This window comes from Phocoena sinus, chromosome X (genome assembly GCF_008692025.1).
Source record: "Phocoena sinus isolate mPhoSin1 chromosome X, mPhoSin1.pri, whole genome shotgun sequence".
Taxonomy (NCBI): domain Eukaryota; kingdom Metazoa; phylum Chordata; class Mammalia; order Artiodactyla; family Phocoenidae; genus Phocoena; species Phocoena sinus.
This window is the reverse complement of record NC_045784.1, coordinates 36,256,071-36,281,717: the sequence shown is the minus strand read 5'-3', so window position 1 is coordinate 36,281,717 and position 25,647 is coordinate 36,256,071. Positions and strand designations below refer to the sequence as shown.

At 44.0% G+C, this 25,647-nt stretch overlaps 1 protein-coding gene across 6 annotated transcripts in view; it reads right to left on the bottom strand.

The window, feature by feature from the left end:
• The window catches only part of ATP6AP2 (ATPase H+ transporting accessory protein 2), a 130,717-nt gene that overhangs the window by 6,446 nt on the left and 98,624 nt on the right, over positions 1-25,647 (bottom strand). For 2 of the 6 annotated variants that reach the window (XM_032619066.1, XM_032619068.1), the window contains exons 1-3: positions 12,649-12,820; positions 6,560-6,690; positions 4,803-4,934 (exon numbers count right to left, since the gene is read on the bottom strand). In XM_032619066.1, the coding sequence (XP_032474957.1) occupies positions 4,803-4,934; positions 6,560-6,690; positions 12,649-12,688 (303 nt within the window). In that variant the 5' untranslated portion in view covers positions 12,689-12,820. Of the gene's footprint in view, positions 1-4,802; positions 4,935-6,559; positions 6,691-12,648; positions 12,821-25,647 lie in introns of those variants that run through there. The other 4 variants (XM_032619067.1, XM_032619064.1, XM_032619070.1 and 1 more) reach the window with 4 other exon arrangements.

Below are 25,647 nucleotides of genomic sequence, written 5' to 3'. Positions count from 1 at the left end.
AATGAGTTTGTGTCTCCAAATGTGCCTATATGAGAAAAAACGTGCAAAATAAAGGACAAAACATTACCTTCCACAAACGACCATTAACGACCATTTTCTGGTGGTCATTCAGGTATTTTAAGCAGCAATACATCTGGTTTCAATATTGATAAAATGTGCCACAATGAACGTATATTCTACAATAATGATAATGTATTAACTTGCATTTAAGAGAAGGTCAAAGGAATTTGAAGACTTGAATATAATTGAAAGAGACCGTTTTTCATTTCAGAATTTTAAAAATGTTTATAAGATGTAGCGTTTGGTCTTCAGACAGACGGAAGACTCAGGCAAGGCATAAAGTATGTCACAAGAATTCTGATGTGAAATTTATCTTGGGAACACATGATATTAATAAACCGAAATAGCTAATTGTGATAAAATGTACTTTTTTCCGTGAATTTATTATTAAAGTGCAACATACACATAATATGGTGCACAGATCTTGGAGTCAAAGCACAAAACATCAGCGCCCTACAAGCCTCTCTCCCCACTCCCTCCACCCCCAGGGGTACCCAAATTCTGACGTCTATTCCCATAGACCTGTTTTTGCCCCACATTATTTTTTTAAATAAATTATGGTAATTCTCCCCTCAAAAACTTACTTTATTCCTAATATTATTACAACAAGCAGTACAGTAGTAATGTTTTTGTTTTAATGGAGATTTCGTACAGTGATTTTTTTCCCCAGTAATTCCCTTTACTATTATTAAAAGGTTCATGTGTATAAGTAGCTCGTTAACGTGGGCCAGGCAGAAATAAATGTGATTAATAAACGTGAAGTGTAATCTATTTTTACTCTTGCACAAGATGCATATTAGCTCTTCCCCAAATCCTCTTAAAATAAGTTAATGAGTAACTGAAGAAGGGGAAGAGTTCCAGCTTGCAAAAGCGTCCTGTTACAAGCTCCCTGAGTCAGCCACAAGCGCTCCTCCTTTTGCAAGCACACACTTCACTCCCTTGGGCTTTGGAAGGAATACGAGAACATGTAACAAACTCTCCAGCCTCATTTCACCTCAGTGGCACACACAGCAGGAAAGTTGAAGATTAAAGGTAACGTGTTCCTAGCAATCAAATTGGAGAAGCTACTGAGTCAGGTGAGCGCCAAACTGTGAAGGAAAAGAAAAAATTATATAGACTGCTATACTATAAAAGGAAAAAAGGTCATGCTCAAAATCCCATGACTGTTTTCTTCTACTTCATTATAAGGATACACATGTTTGTCCTGGGAAAAATGGAAATTCTGTATCTACAGGACTTGAAAATCTAATGATAACAGCTAGCTAATCAAATAGAAGCTTTAAGTGGAATTCTAAGGCTTTTTTTTTGGGGGGGGGGGGGTGATTTTTCCCTCAGAGCTTTAGATCTTTCCACCTACTGCCACTAAAAGGATTAGAAGCAGTCAGTCAGGGTCAAGCAATAACATGACCTCTTTTTAAATGTTTAGTTTTGGATTGTAGGCTAATGAAAATCTTAATGGCATATTGGATTTTTAATATACTTTATTTTTATTTTTTGGCTGTGCTGTGTGGCCTATGGGATCGTAGTCTCCTGACCAGGGATGGAACCTGTGCCCCCTGCAGTGGAAGCGCGGCGTCTTAACCACTGGACCAGGGACGTCCCATATATACATTTTGTTTTGTTTCCCTTTTTTGCGGTACGCAGGCCTCTCACCGCTGTGGCCTCTCCCGCTGCGGAGCGCAGGCTCAGCGGCCATGGCTCACAGGCCCAGCCGCTCCGCGGCATGTGGGATCCTCCCGGACCGGGGCACGAACCCGCGTCCCCTGCATCGGCAGGCAGACTCTCAACCACTGCGCCACCAGGGAAGCCCCCATGTATACGGTTTTAAAAGAGATCTTCTACAGTGATTTTCACAGAAATCACACAAGCAGCTACTTAATAATCTTTGCGAAGACTAAAAGTATCTTTTTCACGTCTTGCATTTTTATTGTTCCCTTCCTTCCATTTACTCTGAAATTCTTCTGGTTTCTTTAGCTCATTAATTTCCAATCTTTTAAATTATCTAACATGTGCCTGTAGGGTTATAAATTTTCCCTCTTCTTACCACTTTAGCTGTACCCCACAATTTTTTAAATATATGGCACATTTGTGATATTCAGTTCCAAATAATTTCAACACTTCCACCATAATTTTCTCCTCAACCAATGAATTATTTAGGACTGTGTCTATTCCAGCTATCTTTTCTTGTTGGCTTTTTAAAAATTAATTTTTGGGCTTCCCTGGTGGCGCAGTGGTTGGCCGTCTGCCTGCCGATGCAGGGGACGCAGGTTCGTGCCCCGGTCCGGGAAGATCCCACATGCCGCGGAGCGGCTGGGCCCGTGAGCCATGGCCGCTGAGCCTGTGCTGGAGCCTGTGCCCCCCAATGGGAGAGGCCACAACAGTGAGAGGCCCGCGTACCGCCAAAAAAAAAAAAAAAAAAAAAAAAAAAAATTAATTTTTAAGAGATATATACATGCGGTTTAAAGAGACAATTATCTAAGACTTTCTATGGAAGATAAGTTTGCGCATCCATTTCCTATTTCTATGAGGTACTCTCTTTCCCCCCCCATCTTTTTTCTTCCTCACTTCGAGTTAGTTTTTCCAGTTTTACTGAGATACCGTTAACATACATCACTGTGTAAGTTTTAAGGTATACAATATGATGGTTTGACTTACATATACTGTGAAACGATTACTGCAATAAGTTTAGTGAACATCCATCATCTCAGATACAAAAAAAAGAAAGCAAAAAAGAAAAATTTTTTTCCTTGTGATAACTTAGAATTTACCCTCTTGACAACTTTCACATGTATCACACAGCGTTAACTACAGTCATCATGCTGACTGAACATTACATCCTTAGTACCTATTTATAGCACTCACCTTCAAATCTTTTGTTTCCCTTTTCTTTTTACCACCACCTCTAAATAATGTTTATACTACTCCATCTTGATTTTTTAATTTTAGGCATTATGTATTTATCGCCCATTATAGAAAATGAGGATCTAGCTCTCCCACATTACCAACTACAGCCCTATCCCCTTACAAGCACTCTCTCTCTCCACCCTCCCAATAGTTATAATTTTCATTTCTGTATCATTATAACTACTTAAACAATATTCTCAGCCTAGCTTCATACTATGCAATTCCTGCTTTTCCTTTCTTGCGCTTCTGGTCCCTAATGGCAATGATGAGAAATCTGCTACCGTTTTGCTCTCACTCCTTTGTCATGACAGCGTCTTTTCTCTCTGGCAAGATTATCAGCGTCCTTGACAGTTCTTCAATTTTTCACTATATTTAGGTGCTGATTTGGCTTTAGTCTACCTCAGTGTGCTCTAAACCTGAGGAGTCGTTCTTGTGTTTGTTTCTACCATTTCCAAGCATTTTTTAAGGTATCATTTTGTTACTGTATTCAGATTTAACTGCATTGTGGTCAGAGAGGGTGGTTTATATGATACTGATTATTATCCATTGAGATTTGCCTTGTGGCCTAGTACATGGTCATTTTTTGTAAGCATGTCATGTGTGCTTGGAGATAATCTATACTAGACCACAGGAAAAGTGTGAAACATCCCCCACCACCAAAATCAACATCATATAGACCAGTGTTACAATGCAGTGAAATTAGAAACTGAAAAATTAAAAGTTATTTTGAAAGGACCCATATGTTACAACACTTCTAAATAACTCATGGGTTAAAGAAATCAGTATAAATTACAAAATATTTTTAAGTGAAAATGAAAGCACCACATATCAAAAATATCTTTTAACTGCCTCTGGTTTCTATCCCTTCCTTTAAGTCTTTCACAATTTTAATGTATTTTTAAATCTCTTTTTGAGGCCGGTCTGTTATCTTAGTAGTTCTCTAGGGGGATGAATTCTGTTTGTCGCACCTGCTGACTTTCTCATGGCATTTTTTTCCTTCAAGTGTTTGGTAAATTCAACTCCTCTTCAATTCTTTTTTACCGAAGGAGCCCTGGGCTGGGGAGGTGTCTGTGTGGGGTGGATTGTGTGAATCTGGAGCATGTGAATGCACAGCACACGCCCATAGTTCCGATTTCTCTTAGGGGGGCTCTTTGGGCCCCACAGCTAAGGGTGGCAACCCAGCTCCTTCATGGTAGCCCTGGGGCAGCTGGGGTTTTAATAGTCCTCCTTTCAAGAACAAGACTGCATTTTATAGCCCCAGGCTTTCTGTAGGGAACACAATTTCACCTTCAGCTCCTGCTCACCACTGTGGCTTTTGGATTCTCTATTCGTATCTGGCACCTGTGTGTACCCCTTGCTTGCTTTCGAGTTTAGTGATACACGTAAAGATGTTTGGTGACTTCTATATGCTTACAGTAGAAGGATGGCCTCTCACAACAGCTCAGTCAGCCATATTGCCTGAAAGGCCAGTGAAGGGATAAGTGAGAGCAAAACTGCCTCCAGTCTCCTTACACAAAAATGATAAAATTCTGAAGGGAAGGTGACGAAATAATGCCCTAGAAAATGTCAGCAGGTTACACCCTCAACCGGTTTCTCTTTTTTGAGCCTCTGACTATTCTGAGAGTGGGCCAATTTCTCTACCTGTTACCTTAGAAAGTATTCTCATCCATGGCAAACAGCCAAGTCTCAATAAATTTACAACCATCATATAATTAAAAAAAAAAAACTATCAGTGCATTAAAAAAAAAACCACGAGTGCTTAGAACACAATCCATAACGACAGCTGACAAAACAAAATTTTAAATGCATCCCTTTAATTCTTTATAATAAATACTCACATTTTCCAAAGGGTACGAAATGACACCGCCTGGGGGTAGAGCAAGCTTGTCCACTCCCTTCACCATCACCATAACGGTAGCCCGAGGACGGTGGAATAGGTTACCCACTGCGAGTCCCGGCCAAGAAAGGTCCTACACATTGAAAAGTGTGAAACTGTGCCCATTATCAACTCAGGAAACCATTTCCCTAATAACATCTAACAAGCAGAATTACGGGGTACTGGGATGACACTGGCAATGAAAACTCACAGGGACAGCAAATGTCTTATTTAAAGCAGTAGTTGCAATCTCCTAATTGAGGATGCTGATTTCTACCTTCTTCGTTTCCTTAAACTTCTACAGACTTGAAACAATAAAGTCTAATAATAAGTCATCTCAAACCTTCTGTGGAAAAAAGCAGGCAAATAAACAAAATGTAGGTACTTTTCAAATTCCAGATTACGAAACATTCTCTTTTCCATATAACCACGGACATTTTCTTCCCTCACATCATTCTTTGCCCTTACCTACAGCATCACTTTTCTTTCACAGTGACACAGCAAGGCTACCATTACAACATTCTCTTTAGACTAAGTGCTTTATAAATAAAATTCCTGCTGAAAGTAACTCACAGTAGTTTATTAATAATTATTTCTAAAGGTTACTTTGACAGCCATTTGTAGTCAAAATTAAGTTTGTAAAGAACTAGGTACAAATTTCATCCTTAAATGTAAACAACCCATCAGGTTCACGCAAGGAACGCAGGGGCTCCACCCAAAGGCCCAGCAGAGAGGCAGCTCCCACGCATTGCTTCTGGTTTCAAGGGCACTCAGGACCTAGGAAGAATGTTCCTTTGAGTGATTGATGATATCTAGAGACCACCTCAAAAGCACCAAAGTTTAAAGTGGGAGGAGACAGGAAGATAGAGCAAACGCCATCTCCTTTCTTCCAGCCCTGAGCTTTATAAAATGTCTCATACTGACTGGACCTAGGCCCCCTACGCAACAATCATGTAAGCAGCCAGTTATTACAAAAGGTTATGGCTACTGACCACACTATTTTCCTAAATTCAGGTAAGATGCATATACATTTTATCATTCATAAAAAATTGCAATGGACTGAATGTACGTGTCTCCTCAAAATTCATATTGCAAAATCCTAATCCCTCCAGTATGACGGTATTAGGAGTAGAGGCCTTAGGGAGGTAACTACATTATGAGGATGGAATCCTCGTGAATGAGCTTAGAGCGCCCTTATAGAGGGGACCCCAGAGGGCTCTCTCCGGCTCTCTCCATCATGTGAGGGTACGACAAGAAGTTGGCAGTCTGCAACCCAGAGAGGGCCTTCACCAGAACCCTACCATGCTGGCACCCTGATCGCAGACTTCCAGCCCCTGGAACTGTGAGAAATAAATGTTTATAAAGCAGCCAGTCTATGGTACTTTGTAATAGCAGCCTGAACCAAGACACAAATCTATCACGTGTACTGGAAAAACACAATAAAATTATACATCCTATTAATAGTAGGACAGATGCATTCTCTTACATAACAAAAGAACGTCACTACTATGAATAAACGATTACATGGTTAATCTTTTATAATGATTTGTTTTCATAACCGAGCTTCGAACACTTATCCAAAATCTCCCTGACTACAAATAAGCTTTTTCCTTTTGTGATCTGGACCTATGTTTGCCCGTTGCTTTCCTGGCATATTAGCAGAAATCAACGAAAATGCTTGCACAAGCAGCTCCAAATATTTTTTTAAAATACACATACTTCTTTCACAGAGAAGCCCATGGACAATGCAGCCACGTCTGGGATTCGCTCTCCTGGTATGGGCCAGTTTCCATCCCGGAAAACAACAGACCCTGGTGATCTTAATATACTGAACTCATTCCCTAAGACACCTGAAAGGAAAACAGATTAATAAATGATCACCATCATAAATCTTTTGTACCCACATTGAAAATTATTAAATATAATACGTACTTTCCCATTCTCCATTGACTTTAGCATACTAAATTTTGATTGGACAAAATGCTAAAACCTAAACATCAACAAATTCTTTTTCAAAGTATCACTGTAAGAATTTAAGTCCATACATTCTGCTGTAACAAAGTTACAACTATGAAACAAGATTCTCCTAATGATCTAGGTGCCTTCCTACAGATGGGCACGTGGCAATTTGGCAAGAATTAGAAATCAGCAGCATTTCTCCACATTTTTAAAGAACCAAAACCAAAACCCTGGCCCAGACCAGAAAGGAAGAAAAGAAACTTGAAATGTGTAAATTATTTCTACCATCGAGGGCTTCCCTGATGGCTCAGTGGTTAGGAATCCGCCTGCCAATGCAGGGGACACGGGCTCGAGCCCTGGTCCAGGAGGATCCCACATGCCGCGGAGCGACTGAGCCTGCGCTCTAGAGCCCACGAGCCGCAACTACTGAGCCCACGTGCCACAACTGCTGTAGCCTGCGTGCCTAGAGCCCGTGCTCCGCAACAAGAGAAGCCACTGCAACGAGAAGCCCACACACCACAACGAGGAGTAGACCCCACTCACCGCAACTAGAGAAAGCCCACGCACAGCCACGAAGACCCAACACAGCCATAAACAAGCAAATATTTCTACCATCGATCCTCTCTTGAAAATGCAAATTCATATTCATAAAATTCCTAGTATATCATGCCAAAACTTCAGCAGGTTAGTATACCTTAGGATAGATCATAGCTTCCCTTATGTCCCACAGGCAAAGCTACTGAAATGAGTACTGTCAAATGGGGGGTCCACGTTACCAGTCAGAATGTAAAATACTTCAGACTCTAGAAACAAAGTCCAGGACATAGTATTTCCAATGCACATATCAAGAGGCTGAGAAAAGGTATTCTGTAATAATAAAATCAACTAGTCTAGGGGTATGGAGCCTGGGATTAAGAGGTGAGAATGAGAATCAAGGGACTATGTTATAGGCCCTCCAAGGCTAAGGATGAGGTATCTTGCTTCTTCACCCATCGTGAGTTAACCCAATGATGTCTAGATTACACAAGGACAAGTAACTTATGGAAACTTTCGAGTTCCTATGAAAAGATTAGTTCCAAGTCCAAAACAAATCTTGGTCATGCCTAGTATGGGAAAATTAGACTTTAACAAAGCATCACTGTTACTCTCTCGACCTAAGGAAAGCACCACTTACAGGCTATGGGAATAACGTTGGAAGCAACAGTAAATGTTCTGGTGTTGCGGTATTGACAGTAAATAAAAGGCCTCAGGATGGTGCTGGTACAACATGAAGAGTTACGAGTTTCATTCAGCACAGCCACCAGAGCAGGAATTTCCAAACTGCTCTACCCGAAGGCAGACAAAAATTAGCAGGATGGAGTGGCAGTTTGTAAACGACAGACATCTTGGTTCGCTGAAGTAGTAGTTAACTGCAAACTCTAAGGAAAATGGGGCAGCAAGGAAGGCATACTTTCTGAATACCATACACACTTCAAGAACAATATCTGGATCTGGAGATTGCCTTGTTTGAGATGCAGCCCTACTCACTCGACCCCAGCAGACCTCTACTAAATTACTTTGCCTCAACTTTATAGTTAGAATCCACTTCCACACCTGTACAACAGTCCTTCAGCAGCCTAGAGCTTCGGAAAACCTTACAAGGATTCCTACACTGAGAAACTGCTGCTTCACGCAGGCATCTCCGGGATACCTGAAAGTCACCCATCCTCTACCTGAATATGACCAGTGAATGGGGATGCCACCTCAGCACTACGTTTGCCAGCAATCATCTCCATTGTCCCAACATTCTAATCCTTTAAAAAGTTTAAGAAGTTGGCTTCCCAACTTCTCTCAACTTCCAGTTTTATCACTCCCAACTCAGTCTCACCAGATACCCTCATCTCCAGCTTCAAGAGAAAGCACAGGAATCCCTCCAGCTTCCTGCTTCCTCTCCCCATCACAAGTTTATCTGCACAAGCCCCTATCCTTATCTCCTCTCCTTCCAGGTGCTGGCAGGGGTGTCCCTCCTCCGGTTGAAAATATCCCATGGTTCAGCCTTCAAGGGACCTTCATTCATTCACCTACTGAATTATTCATTCAGGGTTTATTAAGTCTGTATTCTGGAAGAGAGGATGTATCAGGAGTTAGGTGGCTATATGGTTTGGGGCATACGAAGCTGGCCCTGTACAAAAGAGCTCCACGAGGGCAGGGGTTTCGTCTGTCTTGTTCACACAATATCCCCAGGGCTGAAAACGGTGCCCGGCACACCGGTGCTCAATAGATACTTGTTGATTGAATGAATGAAGCCACATGTCGCACTAGCCGTTTCCCCTCTCAACTGGCTCTTTCGCTTCAGCATAAAAATACGCGTAGGGTGCTCCCATTCTAAAATCCAAACCACAAAACCCTTCCTTTGGTCCTACCAGCCTCCACCTACTTCTGCTTCCCTTCAGACGAAAAATCCTGGAAGAGTTGTCAGCCATCACTGGCTCTGCTACTTCTTCATCTCCTGTTTGCTACCTAACCCACAGCTTCTGACCCCACCATGCCACTGAAATGACTCACCAAATCCCAAAGACAATTTTCAGCCCTCAATTTATGTAACTTCCCAAAGCAACTAATACTGACAACCCCTTCCTTGAAACTCTCCTGCCTTGGCCTCCATAAGCCCGGGCCCCTGGTTTTCCTTCCAATCCCTCTGGCGGCTTTTCTCCTCAGTTTCTTCCCCTTCCCATCCTTTAAAGCAGTGACGTCCAAACTTTTGAGATTTCAACCCTTTCAGTATAAAGTTTGAAAGTATTCCCAATATACATATATTTACTTATAAAGTATACATTTGTAGTATAAAATATATATTCATAATATATTACAGAGCACACACAATAGAAATTTTTTAAAAGGATGACACACCTTAGTATTCTTCCCAATTTAATCATGAGAAAATAGCAGACAAGCCCAAATTGAGGGACAGTCTACAAAAATATCTGACCATTACTATAAAAAAAAAAAAAGAAAGAGAGAGAAAATAAGAGACAAATGGCATTTCCAGTACATTCTTCTGGCGTCCCAATATCACTGGGCACACTCCACTTTGGAGATCTGCAGCTCCATTTCTGACCCTCACTGCTTTCTATTCTACACTGTTCTACAATGGAGTCTCCCCCTGGCTGAGCCCATCTACTCCTTAAGACTGCAAACACCAAAAACACACTAATGGCTCCCAGATTTTTATATTCAGCCTAGATTTCCCTTGAGCCTTAGGCCTACATACCCCACAGTCAGCTGAGCATTTCCTTCTAAGTCCCATGGGTCCTTCAAACTCAACAGGTTCAGAACCGAATTCACCATTTTTCCATACACGCCTCCTACATTCTCTGTATCAAAGGATGACACCACCTTCCACCCAGCTGCTCGAATTAGTCATCTTTAAATCCTTCCTCAGCACCACAGCTAATCAACCAATGAATTCTGTCCATCTTTTGTTCTTCTTATCTCACAACCCTTTCCCCTCCATGCCCAGGGTCCTCATCAGGCCCTCCCCACTTCAGGCCCTCCCGAGGCTTGACAGAACTGGCCGCCTTATGACCTGTCATGCCACTCTCAGAGCCAGCCTTCCCAGCACCTTTTCAAACTACAGATCTGAACACTCACCCTGCAGCTCAACCACCTTCACTCGATGCCCGGAGCCTTTGAAACAAAATCTAAAATGTAACACCCAAAGCACTTCACCACCCTTCCTTTTGGGATCTCCCCAACTTAACCCCTATACGTTTCAGCTCCACCAAACTATTCGCTCTTTTGCTCTCACACCTCTGTGCTTTTACACATACTGTTCTGTCAAAAATGCCTTTTCTTCCCACCCCAACCTTTCACACATTTGCCTGTGAGGCACCCTGCCTAGGGAAATTTGCCCCAGCCTCCCCAGTCTGAGAGAGAGGTTAAGTAAGAATCCTTCCCCTCTTTGGGAACTCCCCACCATACTATGCTGTCATCTATGAATGGGGATGGAATCAACAAGTGAAAAAATAAACAGGTCCTACTTTTGACCTCTGGGGCATCAGTGACCAAACTGAATGCCTCTTCAACATGACATCCCTTCAGATTCCATGTGTTCACCCTTGGCCTTTTCTCTCCAAGCTAAACATCTGAATTTTTTTCAAATACTCCTCATGACCTGGTATTCATAACCCTAGATCCCTTCCCCTGGTCTCTGGTTTGGTAACACCATTTTAAAGGACTTATATATTTTTTTTCTCAAATAGAGAAGTCAGATCTCTTAAAGATGTTTTCCATTAAATCACATTTAGTCATTGTGGAAAATAGTAATTTAACCTCATCTGACAAGACCATGCAGTGCAGAAGCTGACAGGATCAGATTCTTGATCTGTATGAACTAGACTATTATAGTTAAGAAAGCAGGTTCAAACCATACACAGAAGCAATTATTTTGCCTCAGACCAAAACCTAACAAAAACCCCTAAACCTCACTGAATCAAAATCACATCAATCATAACATTAAAACATGGAATTTCAGCGAGATGTTCAGTTAAATCAGTATCAAAAGGAAGATCTTTAAATTTCAAAACTTAAAATAAAAAATTCCCCCAAAGAAATTGAGTAGATAGATCAGAACGACCTTGACAGAGCCAGAGACGAAAGGTACAATACAACCTTAAAATTTAGGGGTCATTGAAGTAAGTGTAACTATCGTCAACACACAACACCGAGCACCTCCAGGGATGGAGAAAACCCGCAGATTTCAAAAACATCAAAGGTCTGTACCCTCATGTAGAATTAAACCACCATTCCCAAAGTGGGGCATCTCAGCACCTCACAGAGCAGCGGCACAGGCGTCCTACAGATTTTTAACGTCTAGGTTTTCAATCGACACACTGGGGAACAGGGACCCATTCCTCCAAACTGTTCTCAACTCGGCCTCTTGTTCACCACTGTGCCCCCGGTCCCTGCCCCCATCACTCCCACATTCTCACACCTGTGCCACGACATGTATAATGGGAAAGGCCCACACTTTGGAACCAGCTGATCTGAGTTCAATCCCAGCTTTGCGGCTTACTACTTGTGTGCTGTTTGGGTAATTTATCTAGGCTTGACCACTCTGTAAAACGAGGGTGATATCCTCTTCTAAGGATTGGTGTAAAATTAACCGAATTACATGATGCACGGTAAGAGGCCAATTATGAGCTGACGTGCATTCCCCTTGTTGAATGCTAGGGAACCTAGGTTCCACGGAGAAAACTACCATTTTTTGACATGTGACCCTAAGAACGTGACTCACATCTTAGTTTCCAAATCCTTAAAATTGGGAACTATTGCAAACTACTGAGAGGAACTTTAAATTCTCCTTGAGAAATAATCATACAAAAACAATTACTCCACCTCCAACTTCCGTATCCTGAAACACTGGGGGGAGTGGGAAGATTTCACCAATTACTGATGACAACCGCTAGAAATGAAGACACCAGAAAAATGCAAAGAAAAGCAGCAGCTGATGGCAGCTGAGAAGTCTGCCTTCACTTCTTCGCAGAGGGCTACAGTTCAACAGTTGACTGACAAATGCATCCCCGTCCTCCGAAGCGCCTCCCGAGCCGGAAGAGGCTGGAGCAAGACAGGCGGACGCGCCTTTCTCGAAGAGGCAAAGGGTGGAGGCCGGCTCAGGTGCCCCCACGCAGCCCAGCCCCGCCGCCCGGCCCCAGCAAGCCCGCCAGGCCGCGCCGCCACAGGCCGGCCCGGAGAGAAGGCGGAGAAGGAGGCGGCTGGGCCGAGGCCATCGCCAGCTGCCCGCACTGCGGCATCCGCCCCACTGCCGTCCACCCGCGCCCGCCCCCGAGTCCCGCGGCCCAGGGCCTCACCCGCCACCAAGAAGGACAAGAGCACGACGAACACAGCCATGGCTCCGCGGCGGCCGCAGCAGTGCAGGGCGACACGGAGCTGGCCGCCGGGACGCCAGCGACCACCGCCGCACGAGTGGTTGACGAGCTCGGGCTCGCCCCGACTCCCTAAGCCCGCCCCGTCCTCGCCTCCTCTGGGACGGCTGCAGCCTTCTCCACCAATCGCCAGCTACGCCGCGGCCTGCGGAAGAGACGAAGCCCGGGAAACGTCAGCGTCATGGGCGGAGCCTAACGTGATGGATGGAAGGCCCTGCCAATGGCAGGCAGCGATCGAAGAGCCGGGGAGTTCCTCTCCTGGCCCGTGACGACCGGTCACGGGATGGAGGGTAGGGAGGGTGGTCGGGGGCTGGGGGGGATGACGAAACCTGTCGAGGGGTCCAGGGAGCCCACAGGGTGGGGCTGCCTCCCGGGTGCGGACCCTTTCGCCAGTCTCGAGCGACGGTCTCCAACCAGGGTGTCTGTCTGTCCCGGTCGCGTGGCGTCGCCCCGCTACGGGTGCAGCTGTGGAAGCTGCAGGGCTGGTTTGGGTTTCGCTATGACAATTACACAGATGCTGAGCACCTGCTGGGAGGAAGCCAGGCGCTTCGGGAAACCCCTGCACTCCAAGTAGGGTTGCTAGATAAACTACAGGACGCCCAGTTACGTTTGAATTTCAGATAAACAACGAATCCTTTTTAGCATAAACATGTGAATATTCCATGGGACATACTTATACTAAAAAAAAGGATTCGTTGTTTATCTGAAATTCAAACATAACTGGGCGTCCTGCATTTTGATTTGCTAAATCTGGCAACCCTATCTAAGACTTCCTGATCTACCAGGAGTTAATTACATTAATTACTTCCTTCATCCATTCACTCAGTGTTACGCGAAGGCTAGACATAATAATTTGACCAGGATCCTCCCTTCTCACATCTTATGGGGTTTTATTATTATTATTATTAAGCCTATGATATGAAGCAAGAAATGACAGTGTATCATCTGTGGTCAGAAAACGATGTCCCAGCCAATGACCTTGAAAGATGGATGTGGTTTCAGCACGCAAGGATAGGAGATGGGGAGGTTCTTTCAGGTAGCAAAAACTAAGCTATGACAGGGAGAAAACCCATCAGGTTAAGCATTAAATGTTTAGTTTAACCAAAGAAGAGGGGCACAAAGTGCTAAAAATTTCAATTAGGGACATGTTTATTGAGGATGTTGAATGTTACATAAAAGAACCACGCTTCAGTTGGTAGGAAATGGGGAGCCACTGAAAGGTGTCTGAGCACTGTTCAGTGCACAAATGCAAGACGAAACTGTTGGGGGGTAAATGCCCTACTATTTCCTCAGTTTCCAATCTCCATTTTCTTCTTGGGATTAATAGAGGGAGAAAAAAAGGAGAGTGGGTTGAAAGCAGTGACCCCAGCAGTTTCTCAGGTATCCTAGGAAAATACTCAGGTTTGAACTGTCTAGAACCCCTATGCTTACCAAAGCCACTCTCAGTTTAGGGAATGGAATCTGGATTTCCTCACTCAATTTCAGAAAACCCTTGGACTCTCGAATTTGCGTTCTTTCGGGGGAGAATTTACACAAATGTGATTTTAAAGAAATCTGAAGGGGGAAGGGATATTTTTTCATTAGAAATGTGAAATTATTAGATTACCAAAACTATCTAAAGCAGCTAAGTTCAAAACAACTCTAAAATGACTGGCTTGAAAAAAATAGATATCAATATAAGAATTTAATCATTTTTTAAAAATTCATTTTCAAGCACGATGGAATCATTTCTCTTCACATCAACTAAAATTTCATTCTTTGTGCATCTTGCTATGTATTGTAGAACAGGTTCTAGACAAAGGCCCTGAAAACGTTTGTCTAAATAATCAGCTAAAAGTGGAGCACAACTCCTGCAATTTCATCCAGCCTAAGAAACAGGGAAAGGAGTGAATTTTTCCGTTCTTCAAAGAGTTCTAGGACATTCTTAGTTCTATTAATTTGAAGTAGACTGAAAATATTATAAATAGACTGGAACATAAAATAAATCCTGCCTCTTCCCACCCACCCCCAAGAAAACCTCAAAATCTCACAATCTTTCATACTCTATGTCTTGAGAAATAACATCCTTTTTTGAGCTAAGGGTGAACAGCTTATCCTTTAAACCTAAGACCCCTTTTCATCTGAGGTCTCAAAGGGGCATTGCTGCTCCTTATAGCCTTGAAATGCAGCAGGATAAACGCTGTAGGAAGCTTTCTCCTTGTTTCATAGACTGAGAGATTGAAACCTGGGGGTGGGCATGCGTACTCAAGGTCACCTTCTGAATCGTCAGCAGTTCTGCTTTATGAACACAGCCCTTCTGATTCAATCTTTAGCGCTCAGTAAACAACCGGTGATGTGCAGTTAACTTTTCCATTGAAGCATTTCGAGGTGGATATGTGTGTGGCAGGATAATATTTGAAGTAATGACCCATGTGTTAGCCTAAAAGAACCTCCTCCCCGACTCTTGCCACACCTCTCCTCCCAGGCCAAATAGCCAAGACTCCAGCCATCCATTGCCCTGAGGGGAGGACTCTTGGAGAAGAACCAGAAAACAAAAATGTCAAATTCCTGGTTCTTGAGTTCCCAAAGGAGAGGTCCAGATAGAAGATTTGAAAGAATATGTAATATAGTTTGCTTCCCTAACTCTGCCCCCTCCACCCCTTATTAATTCCAGCAGTAAGTTCTGAGTGATCCCAGAGAGACCACTGTGAGATGGTCTGGTCCCTGCAAATCAGCCATCAGGGAGCCCTGTGGAGGGCTCCTAAATTAAAATTAAGGATTTCTTTTCAAAAGACACAATATACAGAATGGAAAAGTGAGAGAGAAGGAGAGAATAACTTTACAGAGGAGAACCTGACAAACACTACTGCAGCCTGGTGATCAAGGTCAACATCCACAGTGACAAACCATGTTGACAGTACATACTCTTGATATGATGGGATGAGAATGGCACTCAATCTCTGTGACCTTCCTCCCCACATCCATAACCCCAGTCTAATCATGAGAAAAACATCAGACAACTCCCAATTGAGGGACATCCTACAAGATATCTGACCGGTGTGCCTCAAAACTATCAGGGTCATCAAAAACAAGGCAAGTCTGAGGAACTGTCACAGCCAAGAGGAGCCTAAGTAGACATGACAACTAAATGTAATGTGGGATCCTGGATGGGATCCTGCAACAGAAAAAGGAAATCTGAATAAAGTATGGATTCTAGTCAAGAATAATGTATCAATATTGGTTCATTAATTGTGACAAATGTGCTGTACTAATAATGTAAGTTGTTAATAATAGGGAAAACTGAGTGTGAGGTATATGGGAACTCTCTGTAGTATCTTCTCAATTTTTCTTTAAATCTAAAACGTTCTAAAAAATAAAGTCGATTAGAAAAAAACTCATAAGGTAAGTGAAAATACAAGTCACAAAATGGGAAAAGATCAATTATATCCAGAAAGTGGAAATCACTCCTACAAATCAATAAGACACCACCTGATAGAAAAACGGGCAACTGACTTGAATAGATACTTTGCAGAAGAGGAAATAGGGAAGACCAGCAACTATATAAAAAGATGCTCAACTTCATTAGTAGTCAGGGAAACGCAAATTTGAAACCACGAGATACCACGACACACCACTAGATTGGCAAAAGCCTAAAAGTCTGACCATGCCAGGTGTAGGCAAGGATGCGAATCAACTGAAACTCTCATAACATGCTGGTGGGAGTATAAATTGGTACAACGATTTTTGAAAACATTGCCTTGTCTATTAAAGCTGAAGATATACATACCCTATGACCCAGCAGTTCCATTCCTTGGAAGAAATACTATAGGCATATGCACTTACATGTGCCAGAATACACGTACAAGAATGTTCATAACAACACAGTTCATAATAGCCCCAAACTGGAAGCAATTTAAATATCCATTAACAGTAGGCTAGATAATACATTGTGGTATTGTATGTTTCATACAATGGCATGTTATATCATAATGAAAAGGAATAAATATAAATAACAGATTATGTATTATATATCACATTTATATTATATTGTATTATATTATATAGAAATAAGAAATGAACAGTATGATTCCATTTATATAAAGTTCAAAACCACACAAAAAGAAAGTATGCTGTTTAGAGATGCAGCATTGGTGGTCAAAGTATAAAGAAAGGCCAGGAAATGATTACCATAAAAGTGTCATGGAAGTTACCTATGGGGCGGCAGAGAGAGGGGGATACATCTAAAAGGGACATGCAGGAAGATCTGGGGATGCTGGTCATTTCTTAATGACTTAGGTGGCTGTTGTTACACTAGCGTTCATTTCATTATTATCCACATTTTGAACACTGATGTTGTACGTTTGTGTGTTATATTTTACAATAAAAAAGGTTTTTAAAATCTAGTTTGCTCGTTTGAATCTTGAGGAGTCGTTATCTCCCTTTGACTTGGTAGGAATTATTTGTATGCGATTTCAACTTACGTTTGGAGATTCTTGTGTTTACCCAACGTGTTCAATGAGGGTGGAAGTTTCCAAAGAAAGGCCAGAGTTACGGCTGGCATGTTAACCGCTGTCTTACAAGAGATCTTAGAGATGGTATCTGCTACGGGAATTCACCACGGGGCAAAATCCAGGCTTCAGCCTCCCAGCCTGAGAACAACAGTTCTGTCAGTGTCCCAGAGGGAATCTGACACTGTGACATTGACCCAAAACAATAAAGTCGTAAGTTCTTAAAGTTGCAAATAGCATTGTGACATATGTAAGTATGTGGTAGTCTGCATATTCATGACAACCTGGTCAGTGTTTTCTCTCCAAAAATGCAAGTGACGCGGGAATCCTAGTTACTCAAAATCAACTTGGTGAGTGTGAAGCCACAGCAAATAGTTAACGAATCAGGCTCTGTGGTACCCATCTCCGCAGCTGGAACACACCCACTGGGCAGACTAGATAATTGTGTCAGACTGACAGGGCACTGTAATAAGCCCCCTTTGGGTTTGACTGCACATACCATACCTCTCCATTCGTGAGAGCTTCCAACCCCCTTCCATGGTCTTCGCCATACCTGTTTTCCTGATTAAACTCTGACTGAGACAGAGCGCAATCTTATTTCCAAGTTTTAGTGGGCACTTCATCTCACTGAGCCACTGGATACTGACTTCAGTGACTGGGTTAGTTTCTCTCCAGACCCCCCTGAAAAACCTAACCAAAAGCACCGTGTCCTCTGAACTTATGACGACAGAAGTCAGAATGTTCGTAATCTGAGGGTGAGGGAGATAAGACTGAGAAGGGGACACACAAGGGGACTTTCTGGGGTGATAGAAATATTCTGTAGCTTGATCTCGACTGTGGTTACACGGGAGATATACATAGATGAAAACACAACAAGCTGTTCACTTAAGATCCGTGCATTTTACAGTAGGCAAATTACACCTAAAATATTTTAAGAGTATTCTCAGCTTGCACCTAGTAGATGAGCATATTTAAACTAACACGAATAGAAGTTGTTTAATTTTTTCATTCACTCATTCATTCATATATCCAGTGTTGGGTGTTTGCAGTGTGCTCTGTGAACACTGGGTCGTGCTAACTTGGAGATGAACCCTGAATAAATAACCTGAGAATTTACATCCCATATGAAGGCGGAAAGGGGGAAAAGCTTCTTTTCATATGGTTCAGCTCCAAGTTAGCAGGGCCCAGTGTTGACAGAGCGCATTGTAAACATTCAACATTGGATATATGAATGGATGAATGGATGAACGGATGAACAAATGATGGTTTCTAGTCATACACAAAGTGTATAAGGGAATCTTCTGCTAGTGAAGTGATCACAGTAAGTTCATTTTCCAGATAATTACAAAAGGCAAGAACAAGGTAAGACCATACTTTGGCAACAACTGTTTGCAAGGCAGCTTCTGAAGCTGACAGGAGCTGGCTGGGATGCTTGGTCACCTAATCAGGTCCTTGGTCCTCTATTTCCCCCACTGACTCCCCTTCTGTCTTTTTTTTTTTTTTTTTGGCCACACTGCACAGCATGTAGTATCTTAGCTCCCTGACCAGGGATCGAACCCGTGCCCCCTGCAGTGGAAGCGCGGAAGCCCCTCCCCTTCTATCTTTTCTGCCATGCTCATTCCACTTTGGGCCCATGGACTACCCCTCCCTCTTTCTCTTCACTACGGCCTGATTTCCCTGCCTCTCAGGACTTCTCTTGGAACTACTGGACAAAACCCAGACCCCAGAACCACGTGGCTGCTCGCCTTCTCTTCCTATAACGGGCTGCTGACTGTTGCTGTGGAAATTTCCCTACCTCTGGGGATTGGCTCTCAGCTGGGCCCCCAAAACCTGCCCAATCATCCTTTCTCCTGACCCAGTCACTGCCTCCTCTCTCCCTCCCCCACCCCCATAACTATTTAAAGCTTCCAGCAAAAGTCTTCAAGCCCCTATCTCCCGCCCTCCCCGCCCTCCGTAGCTCCAGTCCGCTGTTGGGCATCCATCCTGCTGCCCATAATGGGAAGGAGTCTAGACTCAGGAGTGTGCATTGGTCATTACCGATCCATTACCAGCATCAGGAAACCAACTGTGCTCCCTCTTCTCCCATCACCTGTGGCAGCTACTTCCCCTTCCTTATGAATGTGGTGAGTTATGAATGAAAAATCTCCAGTCTCCAGATACCCTCCCTCAACCTCAGAGGGCAACACCAGGAACTCTGCACACAGCAGCCTGTGGGGGCGTCCTGCACTGACCCACTCCCGGTTGTTAGTGAGATTAGTGAGAGCCGAGAGGGGAGCGTGGGAGCCTGGCTTTGCCCCATCACTGCCCTCAGGCATGCACCCCCATCCCCCCCCCCCCCACACACACACACATTTTGAGCGTCCTGAGTTCCAGTGCGCGCTGGATGGCGTGCCCAGGGCTGGGGAGAGAAGGGCAGGTCAGACTCAGCCTCGTGTTCCTAACCCACCCGGTGTTCAGACTCCTGCTCTGGTCTTTGCTTCCACTTTTGTTCACTGTCAGACTGTCTCTTGGTGCCCGGTTCGGCCTTCTAGTTACAGATGGTTTGCTTGTTTGAGTACATTTTAAATCTGAGAATAGTTTGAGGTGTACAGAAAAGTTGCAAAGATAGCACAGAGAGTTCCCACATACCCCACACCCAGTTTCCCCTATTGTTAACCTCTTACGTTAGTTTGGTGTATATTTGTCACAACTAATGAACCAATATTAACACATTATGATGAACTAAAGCCCATACTTTATTCAGATTCCCTCAGTTTTAACCTAATCCAACTGGAGTTTTGATTCATTTCCTTCCATCGTCTTCTAAATTTGCCTTGGCCTGAGCATGGATGGTCTCGGTCTGCAGCCCCACCCTGACTCCACTCCTGCGCAGCCGCCGCAGTGCTCTGCATCTCAACCAGCAGCTGAGCCTCAAGCCTGAAAGCCCCGGTGACTTGCAGTTCTGACCTGCACCTGTATCTGGAGCTATCGCATTATCTCCTGCAACCACTGCATCCTTCCCTCTGGACTCCTGTTAAGTCTATTTGTATCAAGTTTTACCAAACTGGAACACTTCCATACATATTTGGCTTGATCAGAAGTGATTTGTTTGCAAGTGACCTTAACAAAAACAGGGAGTCTTTATTGGTAGGATGTAAGGGTATATAACAACAGTGCTGGATAAAGAGTTCCTGTTATCCAACTGACTGTGATCTTGGACGAGTGACTTGACCTTTCAGGGCTCAGTTTCCTCATCTGTAAATGTGGAAAATTGTGGTGTCAACCCCATAGGTCACGCGACGATTGAAGTTAATAGGCATAGGGCTTCCCTGGTGGCGCAGTGGTTAAGAATCCGCCTGCCAATGCAGGGGACACGGGTTCAATCCCTGGTCCGGGAAGATCCCACATGCCACGGAGCAACTAAGCCCATGCGCCACAACTACTGAGCCTGCGTGCCACAACTACTGAAGCCCGCGCGCCTACAGCCTGTGCTCTGCAACAAGAGAAGCCACCGCAACGAGAAGCCCGTGCACCGCAACGAAGAGTAGCCCCGGCTCATTGCAACCAGAGAAAGCCCGCGCGCAGCAACGAAGACCCAATGCAGCCAAAGATAAATAAATATATAATTTTTAAAAATTAAAAAAAAAGTTAATATGCATATAGCACTTAGAACTTGGCGCGTGAGCATTCAGTCATCCTTAGCCATAATAATAAAGGTGACGATGATGATGGTTATAAAGGTGTCTCAAGGAAGAACCAAGGAAGAGCATCAGAAGTAAGACAGAAAAACAGGAAAGGAGGTTCCTTTTTCAAGGCTACGAGGTCTCTCTCTTTCCTGCTTTTCTCTAAGTGTTTGATACCTTCTTCTGTCCTCTGAAGATTGGGACACAGGCTACAAACTGAAGCTGAAGTTCCTAGTGCCTTCAAGCTAGGAGGCTCAATGTTGGTGTTCACGCTGCAAATTTCCGGAAGAGAAAAACAGAGAAGCCGCGCCCGGGTAAGGCAGCCTCCAGGGGTCCTGTCACTGGTGGTATGTGTAGGGCCAATGGATCCCTAGGGCTTCCCCTCCCAGACTGAGGAAGTGGCAGGTTCTCTCAGGGGGTGTCATAGTTATCTACTGCTGCATCACAAATAGCCCCCAAATTTAGTGGCTTCAAATCATTAGCTTTTATAATCTCTTAGGGTTTCTCTGCGTCAGGAATTTGGGAGCAGCTCAGCTAGGTGGTGTCCTGGCTTGGGGATCTCTCATGCCACTGCCGTCAGATGGTGGCTGGAGGTGTGGTCATTTTGAAGGCTTCTGCACTCATGTGTCTGACACCTGAACTGGGAAGACTCAAACAGCTGGGAGTTGGCACAGATGGGCATACTGGGTATCTTCCTCTCTCTATTTCTATTGATACGTGATCTTTCCACATGAAAAGATGTCTATATGATCATTCCACATGAAAAGATGTCCACATGATCATTCCAGCATGGTGGCTTCAGGGTAACCAGATGTCTTACATGATGGCTGAGGACACCAAAGGCTCAAGTGTGTGTCCCAAGAGGGAGAGAAAGCCAGGTGGCAGCCATCCTGCATTTTATGACCGGGCCTTGGAAGGTCAGTGAGCATCAATCACTTCCTTGCTCACTTGCTCATCACATCACTTGCTTGGTCAAGGAAGACAGAAAGATCTGCCCAGATGGCCAAAAAGCACATGAAAAGATGCTCGACATCACTATTTATTAGAGAAATGCAAACCAAAACTACAATGAGATATCACCTCACACTGGTCAGAATGGCCATCATCAAAATGTCTACAAACAATAAATGCTGGAGAGGGTGTGGAGAAAAGGGGACCCTCCTACACTGTTGGTGGGAATGTAAATTGGTACAGCCACTATGGAGAATAGTATGGAGGTTCCTTAAAAAACTAAAAATAGAACTACCATATGATCCAGCAAGCCCTCTCCTGGGCATATATATATTTAGAAAAGATACATGCACCCCAGTGTTCACTGCAGCACTATTTACAATAGCCAGGACATGGAAGCAACCTAAATGTCCATTAACAGAGGAACGGATAAACAAGATGTGGTACATATATACAATGGAATATTACTCAGCCATGAAAAAGAATGAAATAATGCCACTTGCAGCAACATGGGTGGACCTAGAGATTATCATACTAAGTGAAGTAAGTCAGACAGAGAAAAACAAATATCATATGATATGACTTATATGTGGAATCTAAAAAAATGGTACAAATGAACTTATTTACAAAACAGAAACAGACTCACAGACTCTGAAAACAAATTTATGGTTACCAAAGGGGAAAGGTGGGGGGAGGGATAAATTAGGAATTTGGGATTAACATATACACACTACTATATGTAAAATAGTTAATCAACAAGGACCTACTGTATAGCACAGGGAACTCTACTGAATATTCTGTAGTAACCTATATGGGAAAAGAATCTGAAAAAGAACAGACATATGTATATGTGTAACTGAATCACTTTGCTGTACACCTAAAACTAACACAACATTGTAAATCAACTATAATATAAAATAAAAATTAAATTAAAAAAAAAAGAGGGACTTCCCTGGTGGCACAGTGGTTACAAGTTCACCTGCCAATGCAGGGGTCGTGGGTTCGAGCCCTGGTCCGGGAGGATCCCACACGGGTGCCCAAATAAGCCCGTGCGCCACAACTACCGAGCCAGCGTTCTAGAGCCCACGAGCCACAACTACTGAAGCCCACGCGACTAGAGCCCATGCTCCGCAACGAGAAGCCACTGCAATGAGAAGCCCGCGCACCGCAACGAAGAGTAGCCCCTGCTCGCCACAACTAGAGAAAGCCCGCGCACAGCAATGAAGACCCAACGCAGCCATAAATAAATAAACAAACAAATAAATAAATAAAACAGTAAGAAAAACTAAAAAATTGTTAACTTTAATAAAAAAAAGCAAGAAAGGTCTGCCCAGGTTCAAGGGGAGGGAACGCAGCACCCCCACCCCCACCCCCACCCGTCAACGGAGGCCTGTCAAAGTCACACCGGAAGAAGAGCTTGTGCGTTGGCATATTTATTGGCGTGACCGTCTTTGGAAAATACAATCCCCAACAGGGGGGTTGCACACAGATGAGGAGACAATGGCTGCCATATCTAATATAATACTATCTAATGTATTTTAGCCAAGAATATATTATAAACATTTCTCCACATAATTATTCTTCCCCAACATCCTTTTCTAACAAGCTTTAAGTTTTAAAATTCATGTTATCAAAGTAATACATACTCATAAAAAATTCAAAACGCAGAAATGCATAAAGAAACAATGGAAGGTCCCCCCTTCTCTTCCTGCTAATTATTCTCTAGGGGTAACAATAAATTTTATATCTGTTTAGACTTTCCTTTATACCTATTTAATCATATATATGATTTTTTAAAAATTAATTAATTTATTTATTTTTGCGGTACGCGGGCCTCTCACTGTTGTGGCCTCTCCGGTTGCGGAGCACAGGCTCCGGACGCACAGGCTCAGCGGCCATGGCTCACGGGCCCAGCCGCTCCGCGGCATGTGGGATCTTCCCGGACCGTGGGTTCAGGGCTTCCCTGGTGGCACAGCGGTTGAGAGTCCGCCTGCCGATGCAGGGGACACGGGTTCGTGCCCCGGTCCGGGAAGGTCCCACCTGCCGCGGAGCGGCTGGGCGCGTGAGCCGTGGCCACTGAGCCTGCATGTCCAGAGCTCCGCAACCGGAGAGGCCGCAACAGTGAGAGGCCCGCGTACCGCAAAAATAAATAAATTAATTAATTTTAAAAAATCGTGTTATATATTCTTGCTTATTTTACTTTAAAATGGTTTAGCTATCTTGCTGTAGCAGGAAGTGATGTGTCATACTCTTTTTAATTGGTGCATAGTATTCTGTTGTCTGTGTTATGATGTCTCTAATTTACTTTAAGGACGGGCAGTGTGTTATAAAGTGTGTGTTATTTAGTTTAAGCTATGCTTTCAGGGCCAGTGAGCTGCTCTTTACAGGAATTCCCACTCCAGGAGCGGCGGCCAACTTTAACCAGAAAAGTCCCCCTCCACGAGCTTCATCTATTTTTACCTCCCATCAACACTAGATTCTGCTAATTAGCAGAGTGACTGTTCAAGTGAATCTACACAACGGATATTCCCAATGGGCTCTTACTGTTGAATTGAGAAGTATTCAAGGTATATGGCTTGGCTGAACTATTTTAGAGCCACTCTCCGAACTTGCACAGACAGGGCAGTTGAATCTGGGCAGGCATGTAGCTTGTGCTCAGGGGCACGTCTGGCTAGATCTCTAAGGGGGCCTTTGTCCAACCATGAATCTGGATTTTCTGGTTGCCTGACGATGCCTTCAAAGCTAATAGAATCCTGCTTCTAGGGTGCTGTAGCCTCCGCTTTAAATGAATCTTGCATGCGAGGACCGAGCTGGGACTCCTTTGGGTACACAGAAGAGGTTGTACCACTGTTGCTTAGGCCTGCTTGTTAATTTCTACCTGGCTTATCTGGGCCTGAGACCTGCTCTTGTTACAACCTGGTGGCTAGGTGGGGAATAGGTAGGCCTCACCTACCTTGGACTAATGGCAGTTACAAGAGAGCCTCGTAAGACTACCTGACCAAATTGACCTTGGTCAGTTCACAACATTATGGATCATAATTTATTTTCCCAAACCCATTTCAACAGACATTTAAAATGCTTCTAGGGGCTTCCCTGGTGGTGCAGTGGTTGAGAGTCTGCCTGCCGATGCAGGGGACACAGGTTCGTGCCCCGGTCCGGGAAGATCCCACATGCCGCAGAGCGGCTGGGCCTGTGAGCCATGGCCGCTGAGCCTGCGCGTCCGGAGCCTGTGCTCCGCAGCGGGAGAGGCCACAACAGTGAGAGGCCCGCGTACCGCAAAAAAAAAAAAAAATGCTTCTAATGTTTTGCCTTTACATTAAACATTGCAGTGCCATCCATTTCACAAAACGTTTGCATAGATTTTTTTAACATAATAATTGCATACTATTTCATTGAGGGGATGCACCCAAATTTATTGATCTAACCCCCTATTTTTTTTTTTTTTTTTTTTTTTTATGCGTTACGCGGGCCTCTCACTGTTGTGGCCTCTCCCGTTGCGGAGGACAGGCTCCGGACGCGCAGGCTCAGCGGCCATGGCTCACGGGCCCAGCCGCTCCGCGGCATGTGGGATCTTCCCAGACCGGGGCACGAACCCGTGTCCCCTGCATCGGCAGGCGGACTCTCAACCACTGCGCCACCAGGGAAGCCCTAACCCCCTATTTTTGTATCTTCGGTTTTGGCAGAATCCAAATCAGAACCTGGGTCTGGTTGGTGGAAGCCCAGGTCTTTTCTAGTGCTTTGAAACAGAATTTTCTGGAAGATGGAACCTGGGAGTAAAGTGCCAAGGAGCTAATAATGGACGTTGTTCTTTTCCCAGTTCCTGT